Source organism: Dendropsophus ebraccatus, chromosome 3, assembly GCF_027789765.1.
Source record: "Dendropsophus ebraccatus isolate aDenEbr1 chromosome 3, aDenEbr1.pat, whole genome shotgun sequence".
NCBI lineage: Eukaryota > Metazoa > Chordata > Amphibia > Anura > Hylidae > Dendropsophus > Dendropsophus ebraccatus.
The window spans coordinates 133,276,093-133,303,873 of NC_091456.1; the positions used below are offsets into that span (position 1 = coordinate 133,276,093).

At 40.6% G+C, this 27,781-nt stretch overlaps 1 protein-coding gene across 1 annotated transcript in view; it reads left to right on the forward strand.

Annotated features, from left to right (window-relative positions):
• The window catches only part of IPO11 (importin 11), a 359,108-nt gene that overhangs the window by 141,649 nt on the left and 189,678 nt on the right, over window positions 1-27,781 (forward strand). The window contains exons 22-23 of the mRNA XM_069962715.1: window positions 4,044-4,120; window positions 25,858-25,937. Coding sequence (XP_069818816.1) covers window positions 4,044-4,120; window positions 25,858-25,937 — 157 coding nt within the window. The remainder of the gene's footprint in view (window positions 1-4,043; window positions 4,121-25,857; window positions 25,938-27,781) is intronic.

Consider the following 27,781-nt stretch of genomic DNA (forward strand, 5'->3'; position numbering starts at 1 on the left):
CTATTGTGATTGTCCAGAGAAGTAAGGGAAAGGATGCCCATTGTGTGTACTAGGGCAAACAATCCACTCCCATTAAATTTACAGAATAAGAAATAGCTGTATGTCATGGAGTGGAATTTCAGGGCTCAATAACAGCAGTGAGACCCCAAAAATAACTTGTGACCACCATGTAGATTTCAAATAAAATATTTTGAAATGACAGGTAGCCTTTTAAGCATTCTGAGTTAGTAAAAGGACATCCCTAATTTATAAACCTCGCAACAACCCTGCACTCTGGAGATACCAAAAAGACAGTGTTTACATACAGTATTTTGGGCTGTTTTTTTATTTTTATTACTGAGTTACTCTGAACACAATGAAAAAACATCTGTCAATTCACATTCAGTAAAACTTTTTCAGCTCAGATGTCGGTTGACTGGGCAAATCTGTAACATCACAACCTGAACACATAAACTTGGAAATAGGGACCAAAGCAGTGTAATATGGGTAGCATGGGTGCCAGAAAGGCGAAATGTTTTTTTTTTCTATCCACCCTTTCCAGTGGCAGTGATATAAAAAATTTCCTGCTCAGAAAATCTCTTTAAGGGCCAGTTCACACATATAGCCTCGCAGCTGAAATCTCGCTGCGAGTTTTGCAGCAAGATCAGCTACGATACCTATATTACACTGCTTTGGTCCCTATTTCCAAGTTACTGTGTTCAGGTTGTGATGTTACAGATTTGCCCAGTCAACCGACATCTGAGCTGAAAAAGTTTTACTGAATGTGAATTGACAGATGTTTTTTAATTGTGTTCAGTGTAACTCAGTAATAAAAAAAAAACAGCCCAAAATACTGTATGTAAACACTGTCATTTTGGTATTTCCAGAGTGCAGGGTTGTTGCGAGGGTTATAAATTAGGGATGTCCTTTTACTAACTCAGAATGCTTAAAAGGCTATCTGTCATTTCAAAATATTTTATTTGAAATCTGCATGGTGGTCACAAGTTATTTTTGGGGTCTCACTGCTGTTATTGAGCCCTGAAATTCCCCTCCATGACGTACAGCTATTTCTTATTCTGTAAATTTATTGGGAGTGGGTTGTTTGCCCTAGTACACACAATGGGCATCCTTTCCCTTACTTCTCTGGACAATCACAATAGAGCACATATTTTTCTCTGCTGTGCCATAACATTGTGCTAGTCTGCACTAAACAAGCTAGGTCTGTGGTAGGCTGATGGTTTATAGTTCAGTACTAGAGATGGCATGTGGAGCAGAGGCAGAACTACCACCGTAGCGGCTGCTATGGGGCCCAGTGGCCACTCCTGCAGTACACTGGGCCCCCTGAGCTGTCATCATTTGCAGAACCCATTGACTGAGTGGGCCTCCTGGGTTCTGCAAATTCCTTGTCTGGGGGGCGGGGGAGGGGAGGCGGCAATCAAAACTTTGCTTTCTGGCCCAGCCATTTCTAGTTACGCCCCTAAAGTGGAGGGAGAAGTGGTTAGTTACATAGGAGAAGGTTTGATAGGTAAGGTTTGTCTCTTTGGTGATATAACATAAGTGTGCAATAGTGTTGAAAAATGGAAAATAATTTAGCTTTACTAGATAGGTGGTCAAAATTGAAACTGTAGTTTAGTGTTTCCAAATGTGAAATAATGCAATTGGGGAAAAGGGAACCTTTATCTGACTTCACAAGAGAAGGATTTTGGGGTAGGGATTTCTGAAAGCTTGGTGACAGAAGACTAAACAGAGCTTCATGGGTGGTAAAAGAGGAGAGGGAAGCCTAGATTTACCTTTCAGGAACACTTTCACCAGGCACAAGTGCACAGCCCATGCTTTCTTGGGCTCTCTCTCCTGCAAATAGTACATGCTGAGCCCTGCCCTGATTTCCTGTCTCTTACAGGAGTCCCTACCTGTTACTAGAATCCATACCTGTTACTAAAGAATGAATCCCCCCCCCCCCTTACAAAAGGCAGAAGACAACAGATAGTGGAGATCAGAGGGACACCTAGTGACCAGGACAATAGAGATGTTTCTCTGGGTAAAGAATATTTATTCATTTACTTTTTTAAATAAAGTAATTTACAAATATGCTATGTTTGAAAATGAGGGTTGTTTAGAATGACTATGACCATTTAAAGGGCTGCATATAATGTATAAAAAGGTAGAGGTAAGGTGGTTTATCTTTTCATTAGATGATAGTAAAGTTTACTCATTCAGTGAAACATAACATATCGAGCTAGCTCCTATGGAGTTGTCTTTCAATTGTTACAAATAGTATTTGTCTTAGAACTGATTGGCCAATTAGGGTCACATGGCTTTACTCCCTGTTTTTTGTGAATTAAACAACTATAGCTTTAAACCAAAAAAACATGCATTTTTCTCTCTGGATCTCATTTCTCACATTGCTTCGGTTCAGGCTGAAGATATTGTGTGAATTTTATGTTTTGGACTATTTTTATTTACTGTGTTTGTTTTAGATTTTTATTTGAACATGTAGCTGTTTTATGCTAAGTAGTACTGGCAAGGAGCTGAGGAGGGCAGCACAAGCATGCTTATTGTGCCAGTAGCTGGCATTGATGTTGGGATTGCTGGATCTCAGTCCAGATAGAATTTTTGTGTACAGTAAATACTGTAGCGTTTCAATATACACAATTTCATCCATATAATAGTGTGATTATACATAATAATGTATAATGCGGCTACAGTGAATCTGAAATGAAGGCTCTAACTGTGGATTCTTAAGCCGACTTCTGTTGAGGAAAAAAAAAAATACTTTTCCTGCTTGATGCCTCTGCAGGCATTTGACATTGATAGCTGATAGGTGGCATCTTGCAGAGTCCATCTCTTCATTCACTTTGTGAACAAGGTTTACTGACATCCAGAAGACAGAACAGAGGTCACGTTTGACTGATGTCTTCTCTGTTACCGATGGATAGAAGGAAACCTGTGCCATAAGATATTGACCATTTAAAGGGCCCCCACTATAAAAATTTCATAATAAGAGTACATGAAGTGCTCTGTGTTTGCAATGTAGTGTATGCAGCTTGCAACCATTGTTGTTAACATGCACTACAAGCATGCTTGTCCAGGGATCAGGGAGAATTTTCCTAAAACTGGATGTATGCAAAACCTTGATGTTATGGTTTTTACATGTGTTTTGCATTGTTTCATTTATATTAATATGGAAAGCTGAGGCACAAAAATGCTGCTTAAATATGTTGCTGCCCTGGCCCAGAACATAAGAAGCAGGCTATTCTTACCTTTCTTCTGGTCCCGTCTGAATAATCCTCTCCACTTCTGAGATGGGACAGCACAGCCGCCAGTGGTTGGCTAAACAGGCTGTCACTGCTAAGATGAGTCCATCTCAGAAGTAGAGACAAGATCATTCATCCCGGATCTGAAGATGACGCAGGAGGACACCAGAGGAGCAGGGAAAGGTAAGAATAGCCTGTTTGTTATGTTCTGGGCCAGGGAAGCAACATATTAAAAGTTTAATTTCAGTGGAATACCCCTTTAATATCCTAATGTTTTAAATTTTAAGTTTGACAAGACATTACTATAGGGCAAAGATTGGGAGGGAAAATGAAAAAAAAAAAAAACTAGTTCATTGACAATGTTCCATGCGTAACAACGATGTCAATGGCAATAGCAAAGATAATGTGACCTATTCAGATGGTACCAAACCAGGTTATATCATTATAACACTGCAGACCTGCCATTCAGAAATATACGAGAACAGGCTGACAACCCCTCTGGGAGTTGTGATGCCACCAGTATTGGTTGTCATCTAGCTTTCTTTAGAAAAGATCAACTTGACAGAAGAGGACAACTCAAGGGCGAGCGCTTAGTACTCATTATATGTATATGTTTTTATTTATTTATTTATATTTTATAAATTTTCTTGACGTTTCAGATTCATTTTCTAATTTGCTTATATCAATGTGTCTGCTCTGACTACAGAATATTTAGGTTAGGCTGATGTATGCAGGAGATAAAATCAGCCCTGTCACTAATCATGCATATGTAAGAAGACAGAATGATCTTACACTTATTATCATTTCCAGGTTAGTGACATTGGAAAATTGTCCATCCATTACTCCTGAGCTGCTGAGGATATTTCAGAACATGTCCGCTCTCCTAGGTATGTGATTTATATTTTTTTCCTTGTCATCTCTTCAGTATATGTGTTGCTATCCTGGATCGGTCAGGAAAAAAAAAAGTACAGGATTTCTGCTGCTTAGTGACTTTTGATACCCACCTTCCTAGCTGTTAAGTATTTTAGCTTCTGCTAACTAAGAGCTTCTGCATTTAATGAGGGAAATGCCAGGTGTAGTACGGATATTGCTCCAATTTAGAGACAAACCTTTTATGCTAGAAAACCTCAAGTTCGTACCATCTGAATAATGGAATCTGCAGAAGAGAAAAAAAAATTGCATTGTTATGCCTTTATTCAGATCATTGGTGTTATTTCACAGCTCCATGATAAGTCTCAAAAGTATGTAGTCTGCTCAAAAATGTCAAAGCTGAGTAAAATAAAAAACCTGTGATATGGAAAAAAAATAGACTCTAGAAAAGTAGTTAGTTTTCCTGGGCTTTATATACAAATCTTATTTTCCAACAAAGAATAAGCTCAGAGTGTAAAAAAATATATACGTTATGTGTAGGGACACTAAAGTACCATCTCCTGCACGTACTATTTTCTGTCTCACATTGCAATCTAATTTTACCTTTGTCAATGGGAAACAATGGGAAGAGATGAGTTTTAGGCTACATTTACATAAAGTATTTTGTACTATCATTGAGGCGTTAAATGCTCAAAAAAAACCTCTGAAAAAAATGATTAAAAAATGGCCCAGCTGCATGTAGGAACCAGCTACTGTGACTGGAAAAATGATAAGCCATGGAACTCTTCCATTATTACTGAAGATCATCAGGGTCCCATGGGTTGGATCTCAATCGATCACACATTAATAGCCTCTGCAAGTTCTTTTTATAATCTAGAAATGTGCACATATTATATGTTTATGAGGTGGCTTGACGTAGTCTGTTAATGTGTTTTTAGCAATCAGACGGACCTTTCCTTACATCACCTATTTCCTGACTTTTAAAGCACAATTTATATTAATTGATATTGCTTCAAATCCTATTAGTTACTGGCACATCTCAAATGAATTATTAGTTCATTAAGTTTCTGTCAGCCTCAATCATTCATAGCTAATTTTCCTGTCAGCTGTCGGCAGAATTCATGGCTTCGGAAGCACCTTTATGAATCGTCCTACTGTTCTGCCATTAATCTTTAGTGTGTTGGTTCCCATTGAAATAGCTTATAGATTTTTTTTTTGTTTTTATTTGAATTGGGAATTCAAATGAAATGTTGGAGACTAAAAATATGTTCATGTTTAAGCATGCAGGTGCTCTGTGTCCTTATCCTCCTGTCTGTAGGTCCTCTCTTGTGCTGCACCAATTCTTTATAATGTACTGGCTCAGACAATCAGATTTGTTCCTAATATCCAAATTTCTCAGCTTGCCCCTAATACAAATCTTTTTAAATAGATGTGCCACATTTCATAGACTGAATCCTGTCCTTTCATAACCATTATTTCTCCGAATCTTATCCTGTCATTCATCACTAGTCCCATGCTCCTTGCATCCTAATGCTCTCCATACTGTATCAATCCATACCTAATGTAGATGCTGACTAGTGATTTGGCTTATAAAAGAAGAAATGCAGCATTCAGGTGTGTATATCTACATCTGATTTGTCTCATGTTTGGAAAAATAATAATTTTTTTTTTTGAGTTCAGTAGGTGGACAGTATGTGTCATAGGGTTATGAAGGGGGAAATTTTTCAAACATGGTGTAAAGTGAAACTGGCTCAGTTGCCCCTAGCAACCAATCAGATTCCACTTATCATTCTCTTTGGAAAATGAAAGGTGGAATCTGATTGGTTGCTAGGGGCAACTGAGCCAGTTTCACTTCACACCATGCTTGATAAATCTCCCCCAACCCTATTACATGTACTGTCCACCTACTTTTGAACCACCCCATACATATATACACACACACGTCCTATAAAATGTAACTTTTTATTTCAGACAACTTATAGAATTGTTAAGCTAGCATCACACCGTGTTTTTGCAGTCTATTTCCTATATTCATTATATGTGGAAAAAATGGCTGAAAAAACTAATGCATTCGTGTGCTTTGATTTTGACCCGTGTTTCCATTGACTTCCATTTAAAAAAAAAAAAAAAAGATAAAAACGCATGTTGACCTACACAAAAATGTGGTTGACCTTTTTTGTGTATGTGTAAAAAAAAAAAACTAATATGTTTTCATGCATTTTTAAACCCTTTTTTATCATGTAAGTCAATGGAGAAACAGGTATCCGTTTTTCATCAGTTTTTTGAATAGAAGGGATAAAAAAAATAGACTGCAAAAATGCAGTGTGAACTCAGCCTTAAGTAATTTAAAACAATATTACATTTTGTTCTGAGACAACTATTCTAAGTTAACTATCTTGTAACTAATAACCAAAGCAAAAAGAGAAAAAAAAATTACCTGATAAGGAAGGAAGAGGTGCTGGAGGCTGCAAATTCCAATATATATAGAAGACAGGTGCTTCTTCATGTTCTTGTGTAGTACACCCAGTCACAAATGTTGCTTATACTCACCACATCTCCCCATGGTACTATTCTCTCACTTTGTGATGGACGCACCTCTAGTTGGAATTGTTAACTCTTGCTGGACTGTTACCTTGCAGTCTCAATTCCATCTACTTCTTTCTATGTAAAGTTATCTCAGGTTTCTTTTAAAACGCTATTGGCATTTGTAAAAATGTTCAACATGTTGTCCAGACCTTTTAAAAGTTTAGACCACATTAGGTCTCAGTCCTGACACTTACTCCTGTCATAAGTTATACGCTGTTGAAGGGAGCAGCCACATGATCTGTCTGGTTACAGGAGTTAGGGCCCAATTATTCAGAAAGATTATTGTGAGATAAATTGTTAAATAGTTCACATTTCAGCGATAATCTTTCTGTGTGTATGCAGGCAACGATCCAACGACAAGTCTATAAAGTCGTCCTTAAAGGGAACCTGTCACCCCCATATCGGGGTGAAGGCTGCCCGACCCCGAGCTAGAGCCCCTTATATTTACCCCATCTGGCCAAGTCCCGCTCCTGGAGCCGTTCCCGGGACGGAGATATCCTTGTCAGAAGCCCGGCGTGCGCTGCTGAGATGGGTCCAACGCCCATAGAGAATAAATGGAGCCGTCATTCTCTATGGGCGTTGGACTCATCTCAGCAGCGCGCGCAACGGGCTCAAAGAGCGGGACTTGGCCAGGTGGGGTAAGTATAAGGGGCTCTAGCTGGGGTCGGGCAGCCTTCACCCTGGCACGGGGGTGACAGGTTCCCTTTAATCATTTGCAAATCTTTTGGTGTATATACACATAGTTTCCTGTACTTTGGATAGCAATTTTTAGATAATTCTCGAAAACATTCTCATTTTGCGATCGTTTATCGTTGATCTGAGAACACGAAAATCGGTTCGTATAATAAGACCCTGAGATTCCATAGACTAGCCTTCATAGGAGCCCATCTTCTGGAATGACATGGATTGGGCGACCGGCCAGGTAGTGAAGCAGCACTATAATTTTAACAAATAAAACTCTAACCCTTTAAGCTAGCTAGTTCACTTACTTTTTAGCATTTTCAGTTATTAGCCCCTAATCTGCTATATCCTCATACCCTGATATTGATTGCCAATACGTCACCTAAGCTTTGTTTCTGGCCTCCTGTTGTTGCATTGGAATGTTTTCTTGGTACCTGTTGTTCTACACCGGCACCTACAGTCTGTTAAGAGTGATGACCCAACTCCACCTGTCTTGATCTTGGTCTACTCACCCCTACTTATCAAAACTTTTGCTATGCCTGTACAATATAGAGAAGATTCCAACAGCACCAGAGATCTTTGTCCAAAACAGCTGGTGTAGAGAGAAGATGCATGCTGGAAGGCCCACAATCCCAGGTGTGAGCACTAGACACACACAGTGGAGTCCTGCAGCATCCGTAGTATATTAAATGAAGATTCAATCACATGATCCATCTTTATCGGTACTAGATCATGTGAATAAATCTTCAATGATTATGCTACGAATGCTGCAGGACTCCTCCATTGTATATGTCTGTTCAATGTGTCAAAAGTTTTTAGTAGTGACAGGTACACTATGAAGGTGAAGACCCCCTTGAACATCACACTCCAGTTTAGCAGTTTTATCCTTGACACACCAGTGCTGGATTTTTAGCAGACAGCATATATCTGCAAATAGCATAGATTAGGTTGATGTTATGTTAAGTCATGATAGTTCAGGAAAGTCATACTGTGTACTGCTCTTAACATAGCAAGACTATTTTATTAAAGTAGCAACATTTTTGCTAGAAAAACATCTCACGGTTACAATATATTTTTATTGTAGAGAGTCCTGACACAGCAGGTAGGATTTAAAGGAGAAATCCGAGCAAAGCCTAAAAACATAAATTGCAGTTTATGCAAGAGATTATACTTACCTCAACCCTGCAGATCTTTGTAGCTCCAAATTACATTTATGGAACACTGCTGGCTGGTGAACTTCCTGTTCTAGCTGTGGACCGCTCTGTGCCTACATTTGCCAAGATCCCACTCTCCAACAGTCCATCTCCTTTTCATCTATGTAAGCGCCCCCTGCAAAAAAGTTCAAGGAGGTGTAGAGTGAAGAATGGAGGGAGGTGCTGTCCCAGAAGTAGGAACGCCCAAAACAGTGATGCTTATCAGCAACGTTATCTCCCAAGATGGCACCGAGGACCTGTCCATAGGTTGTGACTAATGCAGCAGCCTATGGACTATAGCACTTCCAATGGCCATAGCTCGAGCAGCAAATTCGGCTGTTAAAAGTCTAAGGTGTATGGGGACCTTAAAGCGACTCTGTACCCACAATCTGTCCCCACCAAACCACTTGTACCTTCGGATAGCTGCTTTTAATCTAAGATCTGTCCTGGGGTCCATTCGGCAAGTAATGAAGTTATTGTCCTAAAAAACAACTTTTAAACTTGCAGCCCTGTGTCAAACCTCCGTGGCCTAGTGTATCTGTGCCCTAACCTTGCACCACCCCTCTGTCCCTCCTCCCCACCCTCTTCATCATTAGGAATGCCACTAACAGGATTTTTCCTATTCCTCTGCAGTGAACACTGCACAGGGGCCTTAACAATCCAGTCCATGTGCAATATTCACACAGCTGATGAATAGGAGAATACCTGCCTGGGGCATTTCTAATGATGAAGAGGGCTGGGAGGAGGGACAGAGAGGTTGTGCCTGCCTAATGCACAGACACTCAAAACCATGCCAGTTTGACACAGGGCTTCAAGTTTAAATGTTGTTTTTTAGGACAAAAACTGCATCCCCTGCCAAACGGACCCCAGGATAGATCTTGGATTAAAAGCAGCTATCTGACGGTACAAGCGGTTTGGAGTGGGCAGATTGTGGGTACAGAGTCATTTTAAGGCCAAGTATTTGCCTGTTAGGTTACATTTAAATGTTTTATAACTTTAGATTTGGTCCAGAACGTGGGGGTGGGGGGGATTTTTTGCTGTACTTCTCCTTCAAGACCTTTCCTTTTACTGAAATTAGTAGATGCTTGGAACAAACTTCCAGCAGATCTGGTTGTTAAATCTGCAGTATTTGGCTATGTTCACACTACGTATAAGTACTTTGTGCGTAGTGCAACATAGCCTATTCAGCTATGGGATCCCAGCCGGAGTGTATACACATCGTATGCGCTCCCCGCGCGGGGCCGGAAAAAACTGCCATGTCAGTTTTCTGCGGCCGCAATTTAATGAATTGCGGCCGTAGGAAACCCTGTCAGTTCTTACAGTGTGTGCTATGGGAAGCTCTGATGCGCCCGCATCAGAGCTTTGCGGCCGGACACATCATTCGGCTGGTACCGGGTCACAGAGCGGCCGGATGTTCACAGCGTGTGAACATAGCCTTTGAATGTTAACCTGCCTGGGATAAACACATATCTATCCTAAGAAAAAAAGAAGGCAGATACTATAAGGACAGACTAGATGGACCAAGTGGTCTTTTCTACCAACAATCTTCAATGTTTCTATTGTAACAAATAAAAATAAAACACTTTTTAATATTTTTTTTCCCTTTGTATGCATTATTTATATTGTGTTTTGTTGTTGTCATTGATTGTGCTTCTATCTTGCTATCACAGTTATAAGCTTTATCCCCTTTACTTGGCTGCTCATTTAATAATCAATATTTATAGGGTTCAACCTTCTATAATGCGATCATATGTTATACTATATATTTACATGGTTATTTTTCTTGAAGAACTTGCGTTGCATCTGGTCTGAAATAATTATCATACACTATTGTGTGCAGGCAGCTACTTCTATATCCACTTTTATACCTGTGAAGAGATAGTGGCAGGAGTGGATTTACAGAATGCATTGCACTCCATAGAATCCAAGAAATATTGCAGCTTCACATGAGATGTCAGATGAAGGCTGTAATTTATATATCTCTTCAGTGACTGGAGTAGTATTGTAGAGAAAACGTGACCCTTCATTCACTTTTATGAGCCTGCTGACATCATGTCTCCCCAAGCCATGTAATATGGATGAGGAATGTCAAAGCAATATGCAAGAGATAAATAACATGGTGGGGGATCTACGATGAAAAGATAAGGGATCGCTCACATTTACATTGTTTGACATGAAATCATTTTATTCTAGTGAAATTGGTATAGAAAGTATATTTGCTGTTTGAGGTGACTTTATAAGACACTAGGAATAACCATATTTCTAAGCATTATGTAACATTTTTGCAGTTTTGTTCATTTGTACACCACATTCTGAGTTTACAACTGAGTTAGACTTTGACGCAAAAGTGGCCACCCTAGTATTTACCTACAGTGCTGGCCAAAAGTATTGTCACCCCTGCAATTCTCTCAGATAATACTCAATCTCTTCTAGAAATTGATTGCAATCACAAATGCTTTGGTATTAATCTCTTCATTTAATTTGTCTTCAATGGAAAACCACAAAAAGAATTGTCAAAAAGTCAAGTTTGATATAATTCCACACCAAACATAAAAAAGAGGGCAGACAAAAGTATTGGCACCCTTAGAAAAATCATGTGATGCTTCTCTAATTTGTGTAATTAACAGCACCTGTTACTTACCTGTGCCACATAACAGGTGGTGGCAATAACTAAATCACAATTGCAGCCAGTTTAAATGGATTAAAGTTCATTCATCCTCTGTCCTGTGTCCTTGTTTGTACCACATTGAGCATGGAGAAAAGAAAGAAGACAACAGATTTCAACCTGCGGATGGTGGCTAAAGAACCTCGACTAACATCCAAACAAGTTCTAGCTGCCCTGCAGTCCGAGGGTACAACAGTGTCAACCCGTGCTATCCGTCGGCGTCTGAATGAAAAAGGACTCTATGGTAGGATACCCAGGAAGACCCCACTTCTGACCCAGAGACATAAAAAAGCCAGGCTGGAGTTTGCCAAAACTTACCTGAGAAAGCCAAAAACTTTTTAGAAGGATGTTCTCTGGTCAGATGAGACAAAAGTAGAGCTTTTTGGGAAAAGGCATCAACATAGAGTTTACAGGAAAAAAAGAGGCCTTCAAAGAAAAGAACACGGTCCCTACAGTCAAACATGGCGGAGGTTCCCTGATGTTTTGGGGTTGCTTTGCTGCCTCTGGCACTGGACTGCTTGACCATCTGCATGGCATTATGAAGTCTGAAAACTACGAACAAATTTTGCAGAATAATGTAGGGCCCAGTGTGAGAAAGCTGGGTCTCCCTCAGAGGTCATGAGTCTTCAAGCAGGACAATGACCCAAAACGCACTTCAAAAAAGCACTAGAAAATGGTTAAAGTGGCTAAAGTGGCCAGAAATGAGTCCAGACCTGAATCCCATAGAACACCTGTGGAGAGATCTAAAAATGGCAGTTTAGACAAGGCACCCTTCAAATCTCAGGGAACTGGAGCAATTTGCCAAAGAAGAATGGTCTAAAATTCCAGCAGAGCATAGTAAGAAACTCATTGATGGTTACCGGAAGCAGTTGTTCACAGTTATTTTGTCTAAAGGTTGTGCTACCAAGTATTCGGCTGAGGGTGCCCATTTTTGGAGTTTTGTGTAAAATGATCAATGATTTGCCCTTTTTTAAATTCTCTTTTATATTTTTTCATTGTAAGCAAAATAAATGAAGATATTATTACCAAAGCATTTTTGATTGCAATCATATTCTGGAAGAAGATACTGCCAATACTTTTGGCCAGCACTGTACTTGTGTCCTAATACTTGCAATTGAGTGGGACTTTAAGGGCTACATACCAGGGTGCTTTGGTGATCTCCCCACTGGGAGGCACACCTTAGGAACGGGTTTCCTTCCCAGGGATATCTGGATATTACGCTATGGATTCCGCCGGGAACTTCCGTCTGCACACTCCATGCCGAATCCCTCCTGCTATGTCTTTGAATGGAATGGCTTGTGTGCCTTTATTCTCTGTGCCTCTCCACTTGAAGAATTGACATGTTAATTCTTTGAGCGGAGGCTCGCTAGCCCTCCTATTCAAAGACATACCTGGAGGGATTCAGCACGGAGTCTGCAGACAGAGTCTTGTAACTGAGGCTCCACTGACCCCTTTTTTTTTGCATATTCAAGTTTGTATTTTAATTTAAATTCAATTTTTTTTGTACTGTTGTGTTTTATATATTTTTCTTTAAACTTTCTATGGTCCTTAAATTCTCTATCCCAAATTTTTCCCACATGACCATGCGTTATCATGCGTTCTTCTTCTCTGTCAATAATGCAATCGTTTACCCTCTGAACAAGCCAAAAAGACAGAAATGGCTGCACATCGCACCCATGGCTGACACAAAAGCTTATTCAGCTACATTTAAAACCAACATCAAAAGTTAGTATATAATTTGGCCAAACCATATTGCCTCATGTACCACGTGCAGGTCTTCTGATACACACGAGTCCCTAACAAAAAAACATCACTGTGCCGGTCAGCGACCACAATCCTCGCAAAGCGTGCGCAAGCAGAGAAGGGGGGCCACGGAATGGCCCTGCAACCCCATTGTCACAGGACCAGACCCTATAGGGCCCCCCCAGGCGCCACCGGTGGAAAAAGTGGACGCCAAGCAACACAAGTGTGAACAAGCTCTTACCTCTCTCCATTCCTCTGCAGGTAGAATGGGAGAATACTAGGAGATCCTCCCCTTATGTACACAGGTGCTTCCTGCTAATTTGGATCACATGGGTCTTACAAAGCACGAGTGCTAGCCACAATGAAAAAAGGGACAGAATACATAAGATATGCACAAGCTAAAAAGACAGAAATGGCTGCACATCGCACCCATGGCTGACATGAAAGCTTATTCAGCTACATTTAAAACCAACATCAGAAGTTAGTATATAATTTGACCAAACCATATTGCCTCATGTACCACGTGCAGGTCTTCTGATACACACGAGTCCCTAACCAAAAAACATCACTGTGCCGGTCAGCGACCACAATCCCCGCAAAGCGTGTGCAAGCAGAGAAGGGGGGCCACGGAATGGCCCTGGTTAGGGACTCATGTGTATCAGAAGACCTGCACGTGGTACATGAGGCAATATGGTTTGGCCAAATTATATACTAACTTCTGATGTTGGTTTTAAATGTAGCTGAATAAGCTTTCGTGTCAGCCATGGGTGCGATGTGCAGCCATTTCTGTCTTTTTGGCTTGTATTTACCCTCTGAAAATGCAGCAGCTGTAAAAACTTGCATTAAACTTCATATATTGCACTTTTATTTCTAGTGATTTCTATTGAAGAGTTTCTTTTAGTACCACAGCCAAAGTAGTTGTAGTAAACGGCTTGATTTATTAATGATGATTGTTACATTTATGGCCAGACGTAATGGAAAAGTATATTTAGTTCAAACCCAAGACAACACCAGAATAATAATTTTTAAGGGGTATTTTGCTCAGGTAAAATACATGTTTAATCATCCCCCCTCCCAGAGACTAACAATTTGTTCCTCACTTGTTGTTATCTTTTCACACCACTTCCCCCAGTTCTGAGCTGCTGCTTTATGCTGAAGCCACATAATACTGTGGGTGAGCTGCTCACTCCGTCTCAGTCTCCCCCTTTCTGAGATGCTCATGTAAACAGTGTCCCTGGCCGGTAGTCTGTGCACTGTGTAATGTCGGGAGGGTTAATCACATCAGCTTAGCCCTCCTGGCATTACAGAACACAGAGACAACCGGCCAGGGACACTGTTTACAGGAGCATCTCAGCAGGGAGGAGGGGGAGATGGAGTGAGCAGCTCACGCACAGTTTTCTTTGTCTTTAGCAGAAAGCAAGAGGCTCAGAACTGTGCCATATTGTGCAAAACTGCTGTCGTCTTGCTTGTCTTCCCGAGTAACTTTTTTTTGTCCAAACATATCTTGATAACTTTGGTTGGAAAGTTTGCATTTGAAGAAAGTTATTCATCGTGTGCTGTCTGAAGCTTCTTGAGACAAATTTCTTTCAATTTATAAATTTTCCCTGTCCTAATTTTTCAACAAGTTCACCTAACGTAATTGCATGCCATGCTTTGACTGGCTCAACACATCTGCAATACAAATGTGCCAAGAAGGACTTTTAAGTAAAAAATAAATTGCCAGCCTTGCTGAGAAGAGCTATGCCTTATTTTCCTTTCCAGTTAATAATGAATGTTTTCTTGTAAAACAGCTATAAAAGAACAACACTGCTTGCCAAGGCAGCTGCAAAAAAGTCTCACGTAGAATTAGCCAAATCAGTCAACCCATTAATTTTCTAATATATTAGTTGTCAGTAATCAAAACATTTGTTTGACAGGATCCAAATTATACGGAGTGTTTTCGTAAGATTGCGCCTACTTAACAATGATGGGACTGCAGTGTGAGTGAAATGGGCCAATATTTGCATTTTTTTATTCGTTTTTGTCTCTCTTGTCATCTTTTTTGCTTTGTTACGTCTGATGTGCCACTTAAAAACTGAATGGCTAACTCATGGACTGGCAAAATAAATGGTCAGGCCAAGATTATCAGAGCTAAAACTGCTTTTTCTAATTGGGTCTGAGAGAGGAGGCCCCTTTTTTATAACCTTCATATTCCCTACTAGGGCAAGTGGGCATTAGTCATCTTCATAATACAAGATCCACGTGACACCTGATGAAGTTCCTATGAAAAGCTGCTAAGGAAATTACAGTATTATAGCTTGTTTGCATCTAAATTTGCAGTACTCCATGGGCCACATTTATCAATTTGTGCCCCTGGCATACGCCACAGAAGAGGTGCAGATTTTTGCCTTTTCCATGGTGTACATCAGGCATAAGCCTAATTTGGGTTAAAATGGGTTATGCCTGTAACCATGTAAACTGTGGCAAAAATCTGCAACAGCTCTGGAGCAGGTGTAGATTCTGTGCACACCATGTGGCAGGCACAGGCCCCACCAGATTTATCTCTGAGAAAATCTGTGGTAGGGAGTGGGACCAGGGCTTTATTTCAGACCAGCATACAGGTGAGAGGTCGTAACACCCCCCCCCTTCTCCATGATAGCTATTATTTAATAACAGATAGTTATTAAAATGTATATGATGGCATACCCATAGGCTTCAGTTAACCATGTGTGGTCAAGTTTTTACTATATTTAGCGTGATTTACATTGGTATATGGTTTAGCACAAACTTTTATACAGTGTTATTCCTTGCCTGTCCTGACATATCCAGAGATATGTAGTTCTAGATGACCACAAGTCTGAGATACTCTGTCGAAAGTTGGTTATGCTATATGTGGCCATCCATTTGTTGTGATGTAAGCTATTGCTACATTTCTACAATGTTGCAATAGTGTATTGAATTTGTATTGTGTTAAAGCGACTCTGTACCCACAATCTGAACCCCCCCAAACCACTTGTATCTTCAGATAGCTGCTTTTAATCCAAGATTTGTCCTGTGGTCCGTTTGGCAGGGGATACAGTTATTGTAAAAAAAAAAAAACAACTTTTAATCCTGCAGTGCTGTGTCTAACGGCCGAGGCTTACATTTGTATATGCTTTAGGCTGGCACACCCTCTCTGTCCTTCCTCCCCACCCTCCTCATCATTAGGAATGCTCCAGGCAGATTGCTTCCTGTTTCCCACCTGTGTGCATAATGAACATGGGCTGGATCGTTAATACACCTGTGCAAAGCTCAAACAGCAGTAAATGTTCCTGGATCATTCCTAATCATGAGGAGGGTGGGGAGAAAGGACGGAGAGGTGGTGCCAGCCTAATGCATATACAAATGTAAGCCCCCGGCCGTTAGACACAGCGCTGCAGGATTAAAAGTATTTTTTTAAGACAATAACTGCATCCCCTGCCGAACGGACCCCAGGACAAATCTTGGTTTAATAGCAGCTATCCAAAGTGGTTTGGGGGGGACAGATTGTGGGTACAGAGTCGCTTTAAACGGTGACCACATTATGAAGCCATTGATCACCGCATACAAACATGGTTTACCGCACATGTGTCAGTCATAAGATCAGCCCTGGCGGCACAGCCTACAACTTGTAATTGGCAAGATAAGAAACAGAATTTGCTTCCCAGAAATTAGCATAGAAAGTCTTTCTTATGTCTAAAGACAATGCTTTAAAAAAAAAAAAAATAATGGAAAGTTAATGGTGGATACATAAATATGCATACACTCTGTATTATGTCAGACCTAGCGTACAGTAAGGCCTTGTTCACGCAACCCAGTTTTTCCTGGTTTTGGCAATGAATTAAATAGTGGAAACAGGTCTACTCTATTTTTGTAAACCCCCTCCTCTTGTATGCCTCCTGTTTCATAATAGCAGCACTGACAACTTTCACAACCCGCTTTTTACCAGCTTGCTACTTGTTGAAAATTCTGAAACAATGTGTTTTTGTTATTGTTTTTTTGCTCCTATTGTTTTTCTAATTTTTTTCTAGAAAGGGGTTATTTAGTTTGTCATTCTCCAACCTGATCAGGCATTTGGCTGCAGACACCAGAGCTTTGCTGTATGGGACACATGAACAAGTAATGTAATATTTATTCAGCACTGTGCTTTACACGGTTCAGTGTTTTACTCACCATATCTTTATGGGATCTGGTCTGCAACCTGCCTCTAGCACTCGAGTGCTTAGTCATTGAAGTAGCATTGATGAGCCCTTAAGGGAGTAGCAAGCATCTACAGAAGTTTCCTTCAGTATGCTATTTCCATTTTTAGGTTCAAGCTGCACATATTGTATTATACATGCTGAAGTCCCTTGAAAAATCCTTAAAATGAAATAAATAAATAAATAAATAAATAAAATCTGCAATGTAAAAGTTATGTTAAACTAAAACCAAGAATATAAAATAAAATTCCACCACGCTGAGTTCTCTATGACTGCAATATCTAAGAACTAGCATTATTTAAGTATATAAATAGAGATCAATTTCTAGATAGATATTCAAAATAGTATAGCAGCTTGCAATGAGTCACCTAATAGCTCGGACCTTTTATGGTTCACAAGCTGAAAGCATTTCAAATAGAGCTTTCACATGGTGCATTTTCAAGTTTATTCTTACCTCTACCCCCCCCCCCTCCCCCAATAAATAAGACAAGGTTATTAGTTCCTGACTGTTGGGGTGAAAAATCGTAACATTGTGTTGACCTGCAGCCCAAAGTGGTTTGACTCAAAATAATAAGTAGAACATATTTTTTTATCATGATTATTTGAAAATAGTATTACAATTAAAAGGGTAGTGCTGTGCTACACATGTATTCACTAAATAACACACACTACAAAGTTAGTGTAATGTGTGTTATTTAAGTGAATGGCCTCCTTCCCCCTGTTCCCCCCACCCCCAGTAATGCTGTGAGTATAATGCACCACACTTCCGTGGGTGGGGGGAACACGGTGAGGGGGGCCATTCACTTAAATAACACACATTACAAAGTTGTATAACTTTGTAATGTGTGTTATTTAGTGAATAAATGTGTAGCACCGCACTACCCCTTTAAATCAACAGTTTTATATGATTGCATGTAAAGGGGTTATCCATGCCTAGAATAGTGCATGACTTCAACTCTGTTCCATTGAAAGTGTACCTGTCACAATGGGCCACTTCAGAATCAGCGCTGAGATCCTCTGCTAATCCGGAACCTCGGGTCTCCATGGATCTAATGGCGGGGGGGGGGGGGGGGGGGGGGGGGGGGGTTGGGGGGCTCATTGCGTCACTGTATCTTTGGAAATCTAAAGTTCTGGATTAGCATACCATCTTATGGCTGATCCAGAAAACGGCCCATCATAACAGTTAAACTTGAAGTGCATGGAGCAAAAAAGAAGCAGTTCACCAAATTTTTTATGTGACTACCCGCTGCGCGCTGGCGCGTATACTTATCAGCAACAGTGTCCCATGGCATGGCTTTGTTCCGTTCCTGTGGCGTGCTTTCAAGTCACCGCTCCTGTGACCCCTATTCTATCTCCTATGTCGATTGAAGGCTGGAAGTTTTGCTCTCCAATGCGTTCTAATTTGAACGGCGCCGCAGGACCGAATGAAGCCGCACCGCGGGACACTGATCATCGCTGGTGAGTATGCACACCAGATTGCAGCGGGGGGGGGGGGACAAATAAAAAATTAACACAAATTTTGTGAACTGCTACTGCACACACACACCACACACACAACATGGGGACAGGGATCATGCTGTTTTTGCAAGAATGTGGCTGTGCGTTTTCTAATCCTGGATAACCTCTTTAACTGGAGAATATTATTTGTATTGATAGTTTAAATCGTAGGTTTATATGTCTTTTTGGATCTAAAATGAGAAAAAAAATGTTACAGTAATAATTTCAAGCTGTGCCTAATTTTTACATTTCATTAGAATCTGTGCAATCACATATTTGACTGTTTGAGACCCCTGTAGCTTGAGTCAGGAACCCCTGAAATTATGGCATACAGCAACCTAAAATATATGTCACCTCTTTCTACATGCAAGTCAACCTTTTACTACCTGCCGCAGTATGTAGCCATGTGTCCTTCTGTTTCTCCCCATAGTCGGTATGGTGTGTCGCTTTGTCCCAACACACTGGGCTGGTGATAATATTATCTTGAAAGGCTGATCACAGTGGATAGGTTTCCTGGCATCCATGTTGTTTATAGTTACCTTTCTTTTGGATAACTGAAAAACGTTTTTTTTAATTTTTCAGTATAATTATTAGATTACATGAGGATATATAGTAAATAATAGAGACAGTTATAGATGGTCAAGAAAACACAAACATTTGCTACGGAATAGTTTTTATATGGAGTTAAACCTCTTTAAAGCGATTCTGTACCCACAATCTGACCCCCCCCAAATCACTTGTACCTTCGGATAGCTGCTTTTAATCCAAGATCTGTCTTGTGGTCCGTTTGGCAGGTGATGCAGTTATTGTCCAAAAAAAAATACTTTTAAATTTGAGACCCGTGCCAAACGGGAGTATCTGTGCCCTAACTTTGCACCACCCCTCCGTCCCTCCTCCCCACCCTCTTCAGCATTAGGAATGCCACTGGAACATTTTCTCCATTCTGAACACTGCACAGGTCCTTAATGATCCAGCCCATGTGCCGGGCTGCCACAGGTGGGGAATAGGAGGCAATCTGCCCGGAGCATTCCTAATGATGAAGAGGGTGGGGAGGAGGGACAGAGAGGTTGTGCAAAGTTAGAGCACAGATACTCACCTTTGGCATAGGGCTTTAAGTTTAAAAGTATTTTTTTATGTCAATAACTGCATCACCTGCCGAACGGACCACAGGACAGATCTTGGCTTAAAAGCAGCTATCCGAAGGTACAAGTGGTTTGGGGGGGGGGGGTCAGATTGTGGGTACCGAGTCGCTTTAATAGGGACCCCCAGTTTGGCCAAGCTCTGGCACAAGCAAAAGACAACCCTGTTTGGAGCCACTGCCTTTGTTTAGAATTAGATAGTATGAGTGGACATGTTTAGGTTCTGTGTAGATGGAAGTTTTGCTGTTAGAAATCTTTTCTTTTGCTGCACCCAAGGAACCTTAGTCTGACAGAAGGGGAAAACTGGAGATTTTATTTTTTTAAATCAGCTGTTGTCAGAATGTTATGACTTCTAGTTCAAAAAAACGAAAGTTTCCGGTACTTAACAGCTGCTGGATGTTCTGCAGGAAGTGTTCAGCTATCCGCCGAAAGAAGTCACTTCTTTCAGCGGATAGCGGAATACGCCGGCCCATAGAATGGTGTCTATGTAACCAGCGGAAAGGTGCGTGGACAGCCGACGGAATTCCGCGGAGTTTATCCGCGACAATTCGGTAGTGTGAACCCACCCTAACATGTTGCTCTCTGCTGCCATTCTTGTCTGTGTTGAGCACTGTCCAGAGCAGTAGCAACTTTCCATAGAAAACCTTTCCTGTTTTGGACAGTCCTTGTCACAGACAGAGGTGGCAGCAGAGAGCACTGTGTCAGACAGGAAATAACACATTACTTCCTGTAGGGCATACAGCAGCTGAAAAAGTACTGAAAGACTAGAGATTTTTAAATAGAAGTCACTTAAAAAACTATATAACTTTCTAACACCAGTTGATTTATTTTTTCCCTCTGGTGTACCCCTTTGAAGGGGTATTCCAGGAATTAAAAATACGTTTTACTTTCATAAGGATTTTATAACTTTGTTTGTAATACCATTGATGGCTGTGTCAGAAACGTCAGGGCTGCACAAGCCCTGATCCTGAACCAGTTACACATCACTAGTGCTGCTGCATGCAGCACGAGCAACACTGACCTTCCTCATTGTCTATTCTAATAGACATTAGACTTGGAGAAGCAACCTGTGTCACTAGCACTGCAGCCCTTGCACAGTGAAGCAGAGCAAATGATGATTGACAGTTTTGCTACATTGGGCTGCGGCTAAAGTCCTGTGGATACTCTCCAATTATATTGTGTATTCTGGTGCTATTATGCATTTAAATAGACATCAGTAATGCTAAAGCTGCACCACTAGTGAAAGGTAACTGTTTCAGGTTTAGGGCTTGAGCAATCTTGCAGGTCACAGGTTGCTATTGGTGGCAGCAGAGGGGCCATGTCGCCCCCTTACTGCTGCCATTGAATGTATAAATGTAAAAAAAAAGTTATATTACAAAGTTATACAAGTATATTAGGAATAATTAATTAAGAAGTTAATAAGAAGTTAAAAATTAAGAAGTTCCTTTGTGTGACATTGCAAGTTGTGAATATGTAGTTTAGTAAATTGTCCAATTAGGCGGCCATGACAGAACAGAAACCCAATGTCATCTAAGTTTGATCACTTCCAATCTCTGTTGTTAAATAGGAAATGCTGCCTGTATTGTTTTAGCTGGCTGCTATCACCTACGTTAATTACATGGTTTTTACCGCTATCTTGTTTAGATTATGTCAGTAATGATGGAGGGCATTCATGAAAGACCAAGCTGGTAAGAAATAATTATAGGCAAGCTTGATGTAAAATTGCCTTCATATTACCTGCCGCGATTGATTGACAGCTTCTAAGGTAAAACTCACTTTAAAAGGAAAGAATTCTATTTCCCGATACCATCAATTTCCTTTATAAGGTAAAGCAGAAGTAATAGCCGTGGAACCTTGCAGTAATATGGAGATTATCTTGGAAGCTGACACCATTTCAAATGAGTAATTATTTCTCAATTAAAATTCTGTGTTGTGGAAATTATTCATTTTCTGTCCTCCTTTTTCTTTGCCTGAAATGTGACTTTGCTATTATTGCCTAACTGATGAAGAGTGCAGGGTGGGAAAGACTGCTTAAGAGATTCTAGAACAGTCTCTTTGTAGACTTTGACTTCATAGTCCTATGACTTGTCAGAAAAAGGACTATTAATTTTGGGCCGTTGTGGTTCAACAATATGTGAAGATCCAAAGGTTGAAGTACAGCTTTACATAACAATGATGACAAATAATCCTCGAGTTGACTTACTTTAAAAGGTTGCAAGGAAAAGTAAGCGAACGCTTTGGATATTAGAAGAGCAAATCTTATTTGCAACTACAGGAAATATTTGGTGAAGGTGACTGCTGCTAAAGTGGCTCTACAAGTTATTAAATTCTGGAGTTCACTTTAGTTCTTCTCTCTCCTCTGTAAATGTTTTCTCAATGTCCTCTGTACTTTTTCCCATTTCACCCAGTATGCTCTGTGTCTTTATACTGTCCTCTGCCTACCTCTATCCTGCATGTTTGTAACATCAGAGATGATGCTGTTAACATGTAGGGCAGAAGAAATCACTGCCCACAAGATATGAGCAAGCATGTTCTGTCACGTATAGTATTCACAAGTATAGGGCTACCCCAAAGTACTCAATGCTCGAGCGAGTACTGTGTGCTGCTTGTTAACAAAAAGCTTTATAGCATAATGACCATTGCCATAGCAAAGTGTACCTGTTATGATTGGACCTTCCGGATCAGCGATGTGATCCTTTGCTAATCCGGAAAGTTGGGTCCATAGATATAGAGATCAGATGATAATGTGTTATCACCTGTTTGCGTCTCCGTATCCATGAAGACCTGACCTTCCAGTTTAGCAGAAGATTTCATTGCTAATCTAGAAGGTCCGATCGTGACAGGTACATTTTAAAGCAAATGTACCATTAGGTACATCGCTTAAAGATCTTTCCGTTGCCTGTTGCCAGTGCTGTAGTCCTCTTTTTGCGGCCTGGTTCTCAAGCATGTCGCTGGTCTGTTCCCCGGCATTGACCCGGCCTGAAGCACTGGAGGCAAGACTGTCCTAGTGTGACATTCTGCCCTCCCTTCTGTGACACGGCTCCATTAGAATCAATAGAGCCGTGTCACAGAGGTGGAGAGGTTTGTCACACTGAGGTGCAGTGGGCCCGCCTGCAGTGCTTCAGGCCGGGCCAGTGCCCGGGAACAGACTAGTGATGTGCACGGGAACCGGGCTGTGTTTCAAAAAAGAAGCCCAACGTTAGTTTATAAATTTAAAAATATTGAAGTGATGTACCTGATGGTACATTTGCTTTAAACCACATTGGGGGGGGGGGGGTTACTTACCTCTCCAGTCTACTATCTGTCTTCACTATTGTAGTTCAGCCAATCAGTGGCCTCAACCTTTGATTAGCTAAGCGCCAATAGATAAGACAGATAGAAGACTGGTCTCCCATTGTTTTTTAATGGGGCTCGTTACTTGAGTCGTGCACCCAAGCACTTGGGTATTTTGGTGCTTGCACATCTCTACTGCTCATGTATTCTCAGCATTACCACATATAAAGATCCCGCCCCACCAACTTGATGAATTAATATATTATGTTCTAGTATGTTCTATTTATGCCGAGCTCAGGAAGTTACAGCCTTTATTGCATGAAAGGGACATCATAAAAAAATGCACAGATCACCGGCAAGTGGAGTTCACATGAACTGTACCAAAATTCCAGGAAGCAGAGGGGAAATGTAGGTCAATAGCAGAAATTATACACAAATGAAATATGAAATTTATATTGCCTCATTAGTGCGATCCATGGAAGCTTCTCCCCATTCTGCCAGCCTTGATTGACAGAAATCTCTGTATAACCAGACTTCTATCAATCAGGGCTGCCAGGGATCAGCCCAATGATTTCCCTGCCAATTTTAATACTAAAAGTTACTCTGTCTATGTTTCATGCTGCCTGTGGTTCAGGTAGAATGAAGTCAATGACTGTCCCTCTTTAAGCAGAACAACAATACCCCTGTACTTTTTATCCAGGCGTAAATTATTGATTACAGGTTGTCTTATAGCTTTAGACTATGGTAGACTATGAATGTTATTACAGAATAAGCCACTTGTTACTCTTCCTACTTTCCATAAAGCCTTTTAATCATTAGTGTATCCACATTCAGCTGTGTCATTCATTGTATAATGAAAGCATAGAAAATATTAAGTTTATATCGGGAATACAGCATACAGTAGAGTGTTCCCAGAACTATTGAACTCCTCTAAGCCCTACAGCAGCGAGGCATGATGAAAAGGCAATGTAGATTGATTCTTGATATTTGCAGTTGATTCTGTTAGCTAACCCTGGGATGCCCCAAACATGCTTTTTCTATTTTTAGTAGGAGAGTTTGATTAATGCGGACACCAATATGGGGCAAAGAAATACGTAATATAGATCTTAAGCATTGGAGAATCAAAGCTTTGTGTAAAATACTGCTCCTGGCTGTAGAAGTAACAGCTAGACTCCCATTAGTGGAGAGGGGGAGCTTTCCCAGCTTTATTTGTTTCTATGTCTGTATAGTTTTACCTATTTCTAATAAGTGACTATTTTATAGCCAGGTATTGCTCAGTCAACTAAAAATAAAATACCTTCATTTCCTGATCTTCAGCTTTTTTTTTTTCCCGATGGCTTTTATTGGATATCTTCTAATGCAGTCATTAAAGAGGATGTACCACCAGGTACATCCTCTTTAACCTGAACCCACTGATCGAACGGCACCGGAACAGGTAAGCCGGTGCCGCGGTCTGTTTTCCATTCATTCTAAGGGAGCCGCGTCATAGAGAGGAGGGAATTCCCTCCCACTGGGGGCGGCCCGGCCGGCCTCCAGTGCTTGGGCACCGGCTGGTTCCGGTGCATAGAATGGCGCTGTTTACGGGAACCGGGCCTCGGTCCGAAAAAACGGACCGCGGCTCCGGCTTCCCCGTGCCGGCGCCGTTCGATCAGTGGGTTCAGGTTAAAGAGGATGTACCTGCTGGTACATCCTCTTTAAACATTTGTCTTTAAAGATTGCCGGGCTTAATGACTCCCTAAATGTTTATGAAAAATTATTATTATTATTATTAATTTTTTTTTGCACCATTGTAATTACAAATAAATAATAAAACTCATGATAATTAATCAATCACTGATCGACGAGTGCACCCCCAATTATCATCTGTTCAGAACCACACAGTGAATAGGGCTGGAAGCAGTTTTCTCTGTCTGTTGTGTAGTGGCTGGACCTGGTTACTGTTGTTTAACTCCCATCCATTTGAATGGGTGCTGTGCTGTATTTATCACCAATGATGCACTGTGGGTGGAACTGCCTCCTGCCCCCTTCACTGTGTAGTGTGGATGCTGGACAGATGAGTGTCGGCAACTTGTCAATTAGTGAATGATGACTTATTCTGTGGAAAGGCCATCAGTCAGTTTTGTCTGGAAAACCTCTTTAAGTATAGGATTGGTTCAGTTCCTTCCATAAATGTATCTTAGAGGAAGGTTTAATGCTTGAGTTTATAGATTCCTTAAAAGTAATGTTGAGCAGAGCTGTCAAACTGTTTGGCTTCAGCAATGTTGTCCAAACCCGGGCACTTGGCATTTGATTCCCTGCGACTGCAGAAGTTGGATGCTGCCCTAGGGATTCCAGGAAAACATGCATATAGCCTATGGCTGTATTTATGTTTTCCAGAACTCCCTAGGGCGGCATCGAACTTCTGTGGTCGCAGAGAATCAAATACCAAGCGACCGGGTTCGGAGAACATTGCTGAAGCCAAACAGTTTTAACAGGTCTGCTCAGGGGCGTAGCTAGGATTCACGGGGCCCCATAGCAAAAATTTTTAAGGGGCCCCCCTCTCCTATGCACAACACAAAGCATAACCCTTGACCTTTGCACTGATCTCTCCACATTTTCCTACTTGATTGCCAGCTGGAGAACAAAGGTCAGAGGTTATCAGTGCAGTGAAGCAAAGATCTTGGTCTTCTGCTTGTTAACCCTGCTTGTCAAGTTTTTTGCTAGCTTATAGGTAGAACATGTTAGTTTTATATGTTATGTACATTTCTTTTTTAATCACGGATATCTGTTTTTCTCTCGTAGAGTTAAGTTCAGAAAACCTTCGCATCTGCTTTAAGATCATCAATGCTTACATTTTCTTTGTTTCCTCTGAGTTTCTGCAGGTACGTTGTATCTCGAATGTCCTGTAACTTGGTTTGTTTGCTTGTTCTGTCCACAATCTATATTGCCTATCAGTAAAGGCAACGCTTTTAATAAACCTTCATACTGAGTTGGAGAGACGAGTTGGAAACCTATAAAAATGACGCAGGAATATGGAGAATAAAATAGAGGCCACAGGTGATCGCTGTAAACATGGTTTCCTTATAATTTTCAAATTATTTGCCAACCACATAACACTTCTTGCTGCTTTACAATGATTGATGAGCGCTTACATTTTGTCATTTGACATTTCTACAACAATGTCTGTGCCAGAAGGGGCACCGCACACTAGGGAATTATTATGTCGGATATTGCTCATGAATTTAAAGGCTTTCTTAAGTATCTATTTCTCCTCATGCAGCATGAACCCCACTATAGGAAACTGTATTTAATGCTACCATTAGTTTTTGTGCTACTTTACTCTTTGCTTTGTAGTCTTAAGAAATAGAAACCATTACAGAAAATACATACTGGAGTATAAAATCTATGACAAGTAATAAATGAGATTCCTTGGACGTCAGAGCAGGGAATGCATTACATTGAATCTGAGCTACAGACTGCTGTCTGGAAGCATTAGACGGCTGGCCCCAACCTTATTCATGAGCTGTATTTCTGTTATCTTTTCACCGCCTGCATTGTGTGAGAATGTATTTCTAAAAAAAAAATAGGCAACAGCACAGACTTTAAATCCTCGTACTGGAGAATGTGCATAAGTAAACTGTCAATTGAAGAATAACTATCTGATGTCACAGGCCCCGATATCTTATTTAAAGAAGCTTTCCATTATTAGACATGGGCTAGCAGGAGAGAACCTATTGTGTAAATCAAGTTTTTGTCGTAATTTAATTATTAACTATTATCATTTAACTATTGTTATTTATTTTCTTTATGCTCTACAGAGATCACTTTTTTGGCCGTTCAAACATTGCAGTTTCATTGCATTACTGCATAATTTCTTTGTAGCACCTTATTATTTCATTGCAGTACTGCATCATTTCAATTCGCTTTTGCATCATTCCATTGCAGTACTGCATCATATTTGTAAAGACACTGCAGTATTGCAATGGAACTTCAAAAGAACATAACCTCAGCATTCTTCTCATTCTCATCACAGGGAAGATTGCAGTGATAGGTGACGCCTATATATTGCTTGCTTGCACTATATAGGTTATATATATATAGAAAACAGTGGGTCAGCTCCTGACTGCATGTCCATGCAGCTGGTCTAAATGATTTTAGGCTGGATTCACACTGCTTTTTTGCAATCCATTGAACATATACGTTTTATGGAAAAAACGGATGCAAAAAACGGATGCAGTTGTGTGTCATTCGTTTAGATCTGTTTTTCCATTGACTTCCATTATAAAAAAAACAACAAAAAAAACCATTGAAACGGATGCATTTTTTTAACGGACACAAAAGTCGTGTTACCTACATTTTTCTGTACATTAAAAGTAACCAATTAAAAATGGATACGTTGAAAGGATTGCAAAAATGCAGTGTGAACGCAGGCTTATTTGCAGCTTTGACAAGATGGCTGCCCCAAAAATTACATGCAGAAAATAGACTAAAAATTAATGAGAAGTAAATAATTAGAGATGAGCAAAGCTACAGTAAGTTTTGATTTGTGAAACCCTGAGTGCTTTGCATTTGACTCCTGGTGGCTGGAGAAGATGGATGCATCCATCTTCTCCAGACATCAGGTGCCAGATGCTGAGCATTCGGCGTTTTGCGAACTCTAACATTCTGTAATTCAAAAAATTTAAATAAGCAAATTCAGTGTGGCTCACTGCTTCCTGAAGGTGCT